The following is an 11,632-nucleotide window of genomic DNA, read 5'->3' on the forward strand; positions in this document are numbered from 1 at the left end:
TACCTGCCTACAATTTATTAAACATGTATATATATTTAATGACCAGTTAATTCTATTGATAGGTACTTTATTTAAATTTTTTTTTAATGAAAAAGTACTTCCCTAGGTAGAATCCAAGACTTTTAATATCTAAGATTGGAATTAAAGTTTTTTTTCATTTTTTTATTTGAAAAATCCTTATTAGGCAAACTCTAAGTCAAAAGTGGGTTTGATAATTTTGAGTCTTTTATATTTAGCGAATATTTCAATTTTCAACATGCAAAAGCTTCAATATGAATCATGCTCTCCCTAGCTAGTAGTTACTGCATTCAACTTAACTAGAGATGATAAAATTAACTATCTTCTAACTCACCAACCGGTTTCAAGAAGCTTCAAAAGGGAGTAAGGAAGAGATGCAGTGAGAAACAAAGATCAAACTGAATGTAAATGGCAAAGGCACATCAAATAGTGCTAGGGAGCAATTGGGGAATCAGAAACATTTTTCAATCCATTTGTGGCCATCTTAACCTCTATTCTAGTTGTCACTGCCATTTATCTAACACAGGAGGGAGAACAATGGTCTAATGAAAGGAACAAGTTTCATTCATTATCAAAATGTAACTTATTTTCTGGTAAGTGGATTTTTGATAATGAATCATATCCACTCTACAAGGAGCAGCAGTGCACATTCATGTCTGATCAATTGGCTTGTGAGAAGTTTGGAAGGAAGGATCTAAGCTACCAGAATTGGAGGTGGAAGCCCCACCAATGTGACTTACCCAGGTCTCTCTCCCTACCCTATGACATTTTTTAAGGATGTATTTAGAAGTGTGATTTTGAGAAGAAAAGGGAGGCTAATTTTTTTAATTTTTAAATAAAGAAATTTATACAATATTTATAAAAATAAACAAAACATTGATATATTAATCTATTGCTTTATTTATTTTATTTTAAAAATAATTAAATGAAAAATATTGATTAGAAATGAAAAGTCCATCCTTTATCTTTCAAAACCTAACTCCCAAAATATCCTAGCAATGTTCTTAATGAGTATCAGAAAGGGTACTTTGTTATGGAATTAATAAATGGAAAAATTTTATTAGAAATCATGTTGAGAAATTATTAGTGACATTTTTTCATATAAATTTTTCATTTTTGATTCATTAACCAATTTTTCTTTCTTAATTACATACTCATTCTTTTCTACCTACATATATGTATGGTATGCGTCAATATTAAGTTAGGCTATGTTTTTTTAGCTTTGTGAAATGTGGCTCCTTCTTTGTTAATAAGGTTCAATGCCACAGCATTGCTTGAAAGGCTAAGGAACAAGAGGATGGATGGTGTTTGTGGGGGATTCACTCAACAGAGGCCAATGGGTTTCAATGGTTTGCCTAGTTGAATCTTCTGTGCCCCCAACTCTCAAATCTATTCGGACTGTTGCAAATGGTTCACTCAACATTTTCAAGGCCGAAGTAAGTCTATGGGAGTAGAAATTAAGGATAAATAACCTTACTCCTACCTACTTCTCGCATGGTCCTACATTTCAAAACTATTACTACTGACTTTTTTTTTTTTTTCAAAAGTTCTGTTTTTTATTAAACACATTTAATTAACTTGAGCACAAATTTGAAAGGAATTATGTATGAAAAAAACAGTTAATGGATTTAAAGTAATTATTAAGCATTTCAGTATATATTAATTGCTTAATAATTTTGATAATTAATTAATCAAAATTAGGTGAGATTAATGTGAAGGTGTATACATGGATAATTGACGTAACAATGATTTGAATAGAAATGTTTTATTTGACTTTATATTCTATAAATATCATAGAAACAAAATGATGTATACATAAATTTCTCTTTCAAGATATAATGTTGATGGATGATTAAGAAAAAAGAAAATAAAAAAAAAATCATAAATTTGATTCGTTCTTATTAGACAATAACCTTGACATGTGCAAGTATCTCTTTACGAGATTAACCCAATGAGGTTAGCTTAATGGTAAGAGGGTTTAAGTAGTATGCACACAAGTCTTACGTTCGATCTTCAGTATTGTCGTCACTTTATACCCTCCCCAAAAAAGAGACTTAATTAGTTGTTTAACTAACACGTTTATTAATTTTAATGAAGGAAAACAATGCAACAATTGAGTTCTATTGGGCCCCATTGCTGGTAGAATCAAACTCGGATGACCCTCTGAACCATAGGGTAGCAGAACGAACTGTGAGAGTGCAGGCCATAGAGAAGCATGCTAGGTACTGGACTGATGCGACATTCTGGTGTTCAACACTTTCCTCTGGTGGAGAAGGCGCGCAATGAATGTGCTGTAAGTACATGTACAACAATTCACCAAAACCCCCCATAATCGCTTTCATAATTTCATTTCATCATCTTGCATGCCTTTCAACAACTCCAATTCCCAACCACCATGTACATGTCATAGTGTTGGGAATTGTGATGTTTCCACCATAAATGAATCCTATGCCTCTCTCTTCTCCTACCACCAATTTAGTTCCATCTAGAACAATTTTAATTTTTAAGAACACAACTTAATGAAGTATAAGAGTTTTGGTATGTTTGATAATTCCTTCCCATTTTTTAGATTTAAAATAATTCTACGCTACTCAACCAACAATTTCTCATCTAAAATCTATTAAGATTTTTATTTATTTTTTTATTTCCAAAACAAGTATTTTTTTATAAAAAAAAAAAACAGTTGAGGCGCCTTCTCATTAATTCTTCTCCTTGTTAATTAGAACTAATATTGTGTCTTTGTAATGGTTGCTTTTATTTTGATAACTAAAACTAATAGTTCTCAAAAAGATAAAATATTGATTTTACTAGAAAACTGTATCATTCAAATCACAAATTTGATTAGAATTTATTAACAATACGAAAAATTATAGTCATTCAATTAAAAACTATTAGTCATAATTACTTTAAAAATCATATTTAAGGTGATTTGTAAGTGCTTGATATTGTATAAATCTTTATAGTTTATAAAAATTAATCTCCTAAAATATTACATGTGCTTGTGTATTTTTTTAATACTTACAAAATTAAAGACTAAGAAAGTTAACAAGATAGCTTAACTCTTAAGATTCACCAGAAAAAAGAAAAGCTTAACTCTTAAGAAAAAGATATAACATGCATTAGTCATAATTCTTTTGGTTTTTGGTCAGTAGAGTCTTAATTTTAATAGTGACAGTGTAACCTGCAAGCAGGTGGGGTTCATTTGGAGACCCAAATGGGGTAAACAAAAGGGTAGGAATGGTGCGAGTCTATGAAATGGCCTTGAGGACCTGGTTTGACTGGTTGGAAGTCCATATTAATCGTAACAAAACCAAGCTGTTTTTCGTTTCTATGTCACCAACTCACCAAAAGTAAGTGCGACAACTCCACATTTCCCATCATTATAAATAGGATTAGAACCCGTCTTAAAAATAGAGTTTAAATATGCTTTTAATTTTAGTAATATATTTTTTTCTTATGTTTGTCGTGATGTGTCGGCGGGACAGTTTTTTTTAGTTATATTTGTTATATTGTACTCACTTTTTTACTTTGTTTCTTTTCAAAAATAGTAAATGCAGAGGCTCCGCTGGAAGTTTTGTTTTAATTATTATTCTCCATACTTTCTATTATAATAGTCATTCTAAATCTTTTTAAACCTTTCAAGAAAAATTAATAAATTGATAAAAAAAATATAATTTTATAGAATTAATCTTACCGTCATCAATTTATTTTTAAGTTTTATTTTCTATATCACTAATATTATAAGCGATATAAATAAAAAAATATTATATCAACAAGTTAGAATGATCATTATTTTGAAATATTTTTTTTTTCTTATACAATGATTATTTATGGGCCGAGGGACTAATTTACGAGTGCAGAGAACTCCTAAAAGAAAATGAACCAGTATTTAATAAAGTAATCAAATTATATATAGGAATACACAAGTACATAACATATTGATTGCTCTATGATTACACTATGATCTAATCAATGCTCTAATTAGATTTATAATATAAAAAATGGCAGGGCTCATGAATGGGGAGGAGTTAAGGGTGACAATTGTTACAAAGAAACAGATCAAATTACAGAAGAAGGGTATTGGGGGAATGGTTCAATTCCAAGTATGATGCGAGTTGTGGAAAATGTGATTGAGGATTTGAATGGAAGAGGTTTGAATGTTCAATTGCTTAACATCACACAGCTCTCAGAGTATAGGAAAGAAGGACACCCATCTATCTATAGAAAGCAATGGGAGCCTCTAACTGAAGAACAGTTATCAAATCCAAAAACTAATGCTGATTGCATACATTGGTGCCTAACTGGTGCGCCTGATGCGTGGAATGAGCTCCTCTATGCCTATATTTCCATCGATGACTAACATTTGACTAGAAAAATTAAGTTTGGAATGTAGTATTTTGCATGCCAAGTTGTTCGTTTGTTTATCTTGTGTTTTTCCTTTTCTTTTCCTTTTAGCTTTGTGATCTTATTTTTCTCTTATTGGTGTGGTGAGGGGAGTCAAAGTGTAAAAAAGTTGCCTCTCTATATATGCCAATATATTTTCTTAATGTTTATTCTCTCACGTGATTCATGTAGTGGACTTTTATTTAGTGGAATAAGAAAATGTTAGTTTTGTTTAGTGGGTATTTTCCCCTTCCAAATGTCTCATTTGTCTTGCAAAATTGAAAACAACCCATGTTTCAAACTTTGGTAGCATCAAAATATATAATTGCTAAGACCGTAATTGGGTCGATAAGCCGTGTATTTAGTTGTTCCTTGTTTGTTACGAAACATTCTCGAAGGATAATATATTTGGTGAAAGGAAAAACAGTAAAACAAGATGCCAGCAACATCCATGAAGAAAGCGTTCGGTAAAACTCATTTGCAAATTTTGCACAAAAGCAATTTTAAAAACAAACACACACAAATACGTTGGTACCGTAATAATTGTTGACTTCTACAAATAAATATCCCCAAAAACTATATTTAGGAAAATTGATTGTAAAAGGATCAACTAGTCTGACAACATACCATAAAACAAGTTGGCACAGAGCTAGCTTAAAAAAATAGAAAAAGCAGTAGAAACATGAATAGGAACAAAATAAACCGAATAAAACATAACCCTGACTTTTCTGTTTGTTCTAGTTCTGTTCAATCGTTGACTCTTTTGTTTAGTGAAGCTTTTGAAATCGTGGAAAATTAGCTGAGGCCACAATTTCGGATGGTTTGGTCCTGGATGCGACACAGGTCTAGAACAGGCTATTGCTTTCAGAATATAAAAATTACATTCTGAAATACATTTCCTTTTTAGCTTCTGGAATAATCAAAAAGTCAAAAAAACATGCCGGAAATAGTGCAGGAAACAACTTGGAAAGTGCATCAATAAACAACCTCTAGAACAAGTTCATTTGTCTTGAACCATGAATGATATTTCAAATTTTATATTGGCTAGTATTGCAAGTAATTTTCATTATTTATTCATATTTTTAATAAAATCTAAAATAGACCAATTTTAGTGATTGAACCCATTTGCGACATATAACAAACCGCATAAGTCCCAACATGTTTATATTGTATTCTTGTTAACTCGAGATAAGAAAGAGTTGGCCCCGGCATATCACTAAGACACTAACAAAACATAGCAGCAATTAGGAAAGACAAATGCAAAACGTTCCGAACACTTTACCCTTAATAAATAGCCGAACCATTCAAGATGATACTTTTCAAATTTTATAATTATAAAAATATATTTTATTTTTACTTTAAAATGATAAGATATTTTATTATTTTCAACATCTTTTTATAAATGTTAATCATAGAAAATGAATATTTTTAACATTTCTTGTACAAATCTTTAAGTAAAGTATAAATAATACAATACTTTATAATAAATCAAAATAAAATTAAACATTTTCTCAAACGACATGTATGTAGTTTATTTTAAAAAATCGCTAGTTTTTATCAGCTTCATAAAAAAGTTATTGAAAAAATAATCTACTCAGCTAGTTTGTTTAAACTTAACAACTATAATTGTAAAATAATTGTTTTTTTAAAAAAAAGTAAATAAGATTTACTTTTTAGAATAAACAGAAAATTATTTTTAAAAAAATTTAAACAAAGACTAGAAAAAAACATAAAACTGCTTCTTTTATTAAAATATGCAATTTTTCTTTTAACAAATAAGTTTAAACAAACCAGTTCAATTATTTTTCCAAAATTAATATAAACTAAACAAGCACCTAGAAAAAACGCTTAGAAGCTGATACGCTGATCCTATAGCCTTAATTCAAATAACAAGTACCAAATCATGGAAACTTGGTGGTTAATCAAATAGAACGCATACCATCAATCTCTCTTTAAAATCAAGATGTACCCAATACAAAGCCATTAGCATTACCAACATGCAAAATGTTTAAGCTTGAAAAATGTTTGAGCCAATATCTGTCTTCTAATGCCAAAAGCACCACAAATAAATAAGATAGGGATAATTAAAGTGCACCAGGCATGGAATAGCAAACTAGGCAGTGTCTGTTGCAGGTTGGGTAACACCAGACTTCACCAACATCTTAGTCAGGGCCTCTGGGGAGCAAACTTCATACTTGACTTTCCCAGAGGGTGAAAGGAAAACCTCTGCAAGTTCAAGCTTTTCTGAGGTTAGACTTGTGCTGTCCATGGTTTTACTTAACACCTTCAATGCAAGTTGTACTGCTTCTTCTCTTGTGATGTCATCCTTGTAGTCCTGTTTCAGTATTGATTGTGCTGCCTGGTTATTTGCCCCAATGGCTCCAGCTTTCCAGCCACCATAATTTCCACTAGGGTCGCTCATGTAAAGCTGAAAGCCAAAGTTTTTGTCCCATCCTGCAAATAGGAACGAAACTCCAAATGGCCGAAGACCACCGAATTGGGTGTAACCTTGCTTGGTATCGCAGAGAGACTGAACTAACTGCTCAACTGGCATGGGCTCTTGATAGGCGTATGTGTAGCGTTGGGCTTGGACCCTTGCGGTATTGATTAGGATGTTGGCATCAGACATTATCCCAGCCACAGCGCATGCAACATGATCATCAATCTTGTACATTTTCTCGGTGGAAGTTGAGGTTTGGAGCAGCTTGGATGTGACCTTCTTTTCACCAACCAGCACTACCCCATCTTTTGATAAGATCCCTATTGCGGTACCAGCATTCCCAATAGCCTCCATTGCATATTCCACTTGGTAAAGACGTCCTTCCGGGGAGAAGATTGTTGTACGGCTGTCATATCTTCGAGACATTTTGATCTCTGATTACTGATCTATGCAAAGTAGCAAGATGGAAATGAAAGGAATTAAACAGGTATTTCCTAGTTTGATGCAAAAAGGAGGAAAGAATTAAAATTCTAATACTTTTTTTTCTCTATACCTACAAGCTCAGCAGAATATTATAAATTTAAGAGACAGTAAAACAATGGAATGATCTAAATTCCCCTGAGCTACCCCCAACCCGGTCACTCTTCCAGCAAAAAATCAATTCTCACCATACTAAAAAATTAATAAAACCTCTATAACATACATAGTTTTTTTAAAAAAAAAAATCATTAGATTGAGAATATAGGCTTCACTGCACTAAAGTTCCCAGTCTGCATTATGGATATAAGTGCCAACTAAGAAATAATAAGAGATAAGTCCCTGATTCATGGCCAACAAATATAGAGCTTCCAGATGCAATTAGGAAAACTGAAATGAAGTAAAAGACAACAATATAAAGAGTCCTCGTTACACAACCAGTTGTGACATTTATATTAGTGAAAAACTGTTGAATTGATGGCACAAAAAACAAAGCAAACAGTTGTGACATTTAAGACTATTGTTGCTTTTATCTCTTAAAAAAAAAGAAAAAAAGAGCCTTTTCCTCGAAAAAAACAGCATATTAAATACTGCAAATCACATAAACTAGATAACTCTGTTAAAAACACAGTTGTATTTCTCAATCTTATCTTCAAAATATGTTTTCTACTACCTACAGGACTACATCATGTAGTTATTAGCATGAAGACATAGAATGGATAAAAGGACAAGGGGAAGTAAAAAATCTTGCTAAAAAACAAGTGAAAATACAATTCAGGAAGGAATTGTGTTGTGATTATTTGTTCAAGCTGACAAAAGGAAGATAGTCATGTTGATTTTGCGTTCTACTCAATGAGCCCCTATGAAGGTTCAGGTGTCTCCTTTGGGTAAGTTGTCAATCAAATAGGAAGTTTACCTACAAAGGGGTCTGTTCTGACATACGCTTTCTCTTGTTTTAAAATGTTTAGGAAAATTTTGATACTGTCGGTATTTCTGTTGAAATGATTTCATATGAAAATCATAGCAGTATCCTCCACGATATCCTGTATACTCCAGGCCAGGAACTTTTAAATTGCTCAACTTTAATACAGGGGTTGAAGACCCAAAGGAAAATATTATTCAGCTGAGTACCCAAGGGAGTGAAGAAGACAATTGGAATACCAATCCTTTGCTCCATAATTTGAGCTTACAAAATGATGAAAATATGGATGGTTCATGATTCTCAACTGGTGGTTGAGAACAGGATCATTCTGAATAAATTTAAACTAAGTTATATAAGTGGATTCCCGAATTCTTTCATGCATAATAAGCTCTCACTATTTTCTGGAAGGTTAAAGGTCCAGGGTCATGTCTTTTGTCAAAAAATGATACTGAAGAGAATTAATACTATTAATCTGATAGAAATGATAAGACCAGATAAGACCATATCTCCAGGTGTTAATGCAGCACATTACAATCGTTCAGAATATGCTACTATTGCTAGACACTCAGGGTTACATGGATTAAGGATCAACATCTACCCTTCTTGACAGATGTTACAGGGACACCTTAGCTACAAAACAAGCCAACCCTCTACAAAATATGGACAAGCTGAGCATCATGCTGAGAATAGTGAGACATGTTTAGAAGGGCACGCAAAACAGAGTGAAGCTTCCAACATCATATTAGTGTGCATAAATTTCGGGTACATATAAAATGAACAAGCCAGGAAACTCATTTAATGGACAACCCTGGAAACTTGTTTAGTATTAGTTAAATATACAATCAACTAAAGAAACTTCAATCAGACAAAGTTTCCTGTTCACTTGACTTTATGGCATTGTTGAAGATGTCCTCTTTAAAAAAGGAAATCCAAGATCAATGAGAAGCTTTAACATGGAAATCAATATATATATATTTGAATTACTTGCTAGGCCTAAAGATGAAGCGCCTGAAAAACGGCCATAGCAATTTAGCCATACCAAATAACCCTTATAATCTTCCCTGCCCATTGAGCAGCTGGAGCAGCATGAACTTCCATTCAGGATCAAAATTAAGATGAAATGTAACACACTAACACCACATAAAATAGAAGGACAAAATGAGCAGTGTTGATAACTACCACCATATGAACCAATCAACATCTTAAGGTTCATTAGCATTGCAACTAAGCAAGAGCACATCACACATCAAAATTCAACTTTCAACTTTTATTACACCTCATCAACTGAAATATCAGTGCAAGTGTGTATTTCAGAGAGAGACACACAAAATAAGAGGAGAGGAGGGTAGCAAAAAGGAAAAGAGAAACTATCGTTTGAGCACTCAACATAACTCACAGCAAGGTAAATGTTTGATTAGGAACAACAAAAAAAAAATTCAATCCAAAACAACTTTATGATTTTGATCCGTTTTGCCCTAGTCTTACTTTTTGAAGAAGAAACAAAAAATACAGTAATCTATATCAACATTAGGAAATAAAAATAACTGCTTCAGAAAATTATGCAAGTCAATTTGACATGGGGAAAAAAGCGTACACATAACTATCTCCATAAACCACAAAGATCGAATTTTTAAACCACCCACAAGCAAATCTACCGTGCAGAGCAACAAAAAAAGTCACGGATTTAACTAATATAAAAGAAAACCAATTATTCGACCTATTCGATAACCAACACCGAATAGAAGAAGAAAAAAAGGAGAGAAACAGAAATTGAAACTGAAATCGAAAGAAGAAACGAAAAAAGCTTACACGAAATCGGAGGTGAAGGGGAAGCAGCGGTGGAGTGTGTAAAAAGCTGCGACGGAAACGAAGTGAGGAGTGTTAAGGTTGAAAGAGGGATTCAAGACTCGAATTGCCCTTTGGACACGAAAACTTATTAGACGCCTTTTTCTTTTGTCTTTTTTTATTAGTATTTTACAACGAGTTCTTTTTTTTTTTTTCTTTCTTAATGTTTGGACTTGGGTTGGAAGACTCGACATCGTAGTTATATTATTATTTGATTTGATAATTTAATGATAAAGATAAAAGAAATTTTATCTAATTTTTGTTCAAGTTAAAATTTGTCTTTAAAGTATTTACATATTTATTTAGGTGGTGTATGACTCGACTTTTATTTTAGTTTTTCCGAACATAATTTGAGGGGGTAAAAAAATAAGGAAGTTGATTTTTTATTAAAAAGAATAGAAAAGTAATTTTAAAAAATAAGTAAATTTATCTTCAAAGTTGCAATCCACTCTTTTTTTAAAGAAAAAAAAAGGAGCCTAGGTCCTAAGAGGAGAACTCAGATTAAAAGCCCCGAAGGAAAGAAGCATTACAAACATCAGTCATCAACTCCAAGTAAACAAGGGTGGGCAAAGAGTCAAAAACAAGCAAATCATTAGGACTTAAACCATAATTTGCAAAGAAATCGGCTACTTGGTTTGCTTCACGTAGAACGTGAGCCCAAGACCTAACAATAGAATTCCCCGCTAGGTGATGAATGGATTGCACCAATTGGGCACAAGCATGCTTACTCATGCGCCTGTTTTGAATGATGTTAATCACAAAACTAGAATCGAATTCAACCAAGACATCTACAAAACCTCTCGCAACCAACAATTTTATCCTTATATCAATCGCCTTCACCTCATCCATGTTGATCAAGCATGCTCTCACTTCCTCAGAGAAACCAAGCACCACCTTGCCACAACTGTCCCTTAGCACTCCTTTGTAAGAATTAATGTCTCATGTGAGAGACATGTAACTTATGTAGGAACTAATAAGTAAATAATTAACGATTAAAGGTTAAATTGTAATTGGGCTTAATAAGAGAAGCTTCTAGAGCTAACTGCTACTTGATAGGAGTAGTGGTTATAAAAGGGGCTTAATACTCACTAACGTGAAATAAGGCCTCTTTCCTGACTAGAAAAGTGTTCTCTCTCACCCATAGTCATTACGAATGGAGAGAGACAGAAAAGAAAGGCCTAAGGAAGTGAAATCTTATTTTTCTCCTCTTTCAAGGAAATCAAAGTGCACCGGAGAGAAGTTCCTATGAAAAAAGGTACACAAAAAATTATCTATTGTTTATTGACTGTTTGTGAGAATCATAAGTTTCAAGATCCTGTTGTTTCCTATAATTGATAGTCTAGGAAACCCCTTAAGAATTTTTACATGTGGTATCAGAGCATGTGTTATGAAATTTATGATTCTCCAAGAATGATTTAATTTCTCTCAATTATGCATGAACCCTAATTATGAAATTTAGGGATAATTTAATTTCTCTCTATTATGTATGAACCCTAATTATGAAATTTAGGGATAATTTAATTTTTCCCAATTATGCATAAATCCTA

The 11,632-nt window shown here is 32.6% G+C and overlaps 1 protein-coding gene and 1 pseudogene across 2 annotated transcripts; one reads left to right on the forward strand and one right to left on the reverse strand.

Moving 5' to 3' along the window:
- The first annotated feature begins 378 nt into the window (after positions 1–378).
- Positions 379–5,509, forward strand: LOC100789258 (protein trichome birefringence-like 34; annotated as a pseudogene).
- Positions 5,510–6,319: 810 nt separating this feature from the next.
- On the reverse strand, positions 6,320–10,253 carry LOC100802854 (proteasome subunit alpha type-4). Of its 2 annotated transcripts, none has more exons than XM_003516933.4 (2): positions 10,050–10,253; positions 6,320–7,282 (listed from the first exon to the last, which is right to left on the reverse strand). In XM_003516933.4, exon 2 carries the CDS (start codon positions 7,265–7,267, stop codon positions 6,515–6,517), a length of 753 nt encoding a protein of 250 aa, XP_003516981.1. In that variant the 5' UTR covers positions 7,268–7,282; positions 10,050–10,253; the 3' UTR covers positions 6,320–6,514. The 2 variants fall into 2 exon arrangements, with proteins under 2 accessions (XP_003516981.1, XP_006573384.1); XM_006573321.3 differs by having other exon boundaries at positions 6,320–7,287; positions 10,050–10,201.
- Between the last annotated feature and the right edge of the window lie 1,379 nt (positions 10,254–11,632).

The sequence above is a fragment of the Glycine max genome, chromosome 1, assembly GCF_000004515.6.
Source record: "Glycine max cultivar Williams 82 chromosome 1, Glycine_max_v4.0, whole genome shotgun sequence".
Lineage (NCBI taxonomy): Eukaryota > Viridiplantae > Streptophyta > Magnoliopsida > Fabales > Fabaceae > Glycine > Glycine max.

What these genes read in the sequence shown, in the direction of transcription:
- LOC100802854 (XM_003516933.4), bottom strand. Translation starts at nt 7,267, where the DNA reads ATGTCTCGAAGATATGACAGCCGTACAACAATCTTCTCCCCGGAAGGA.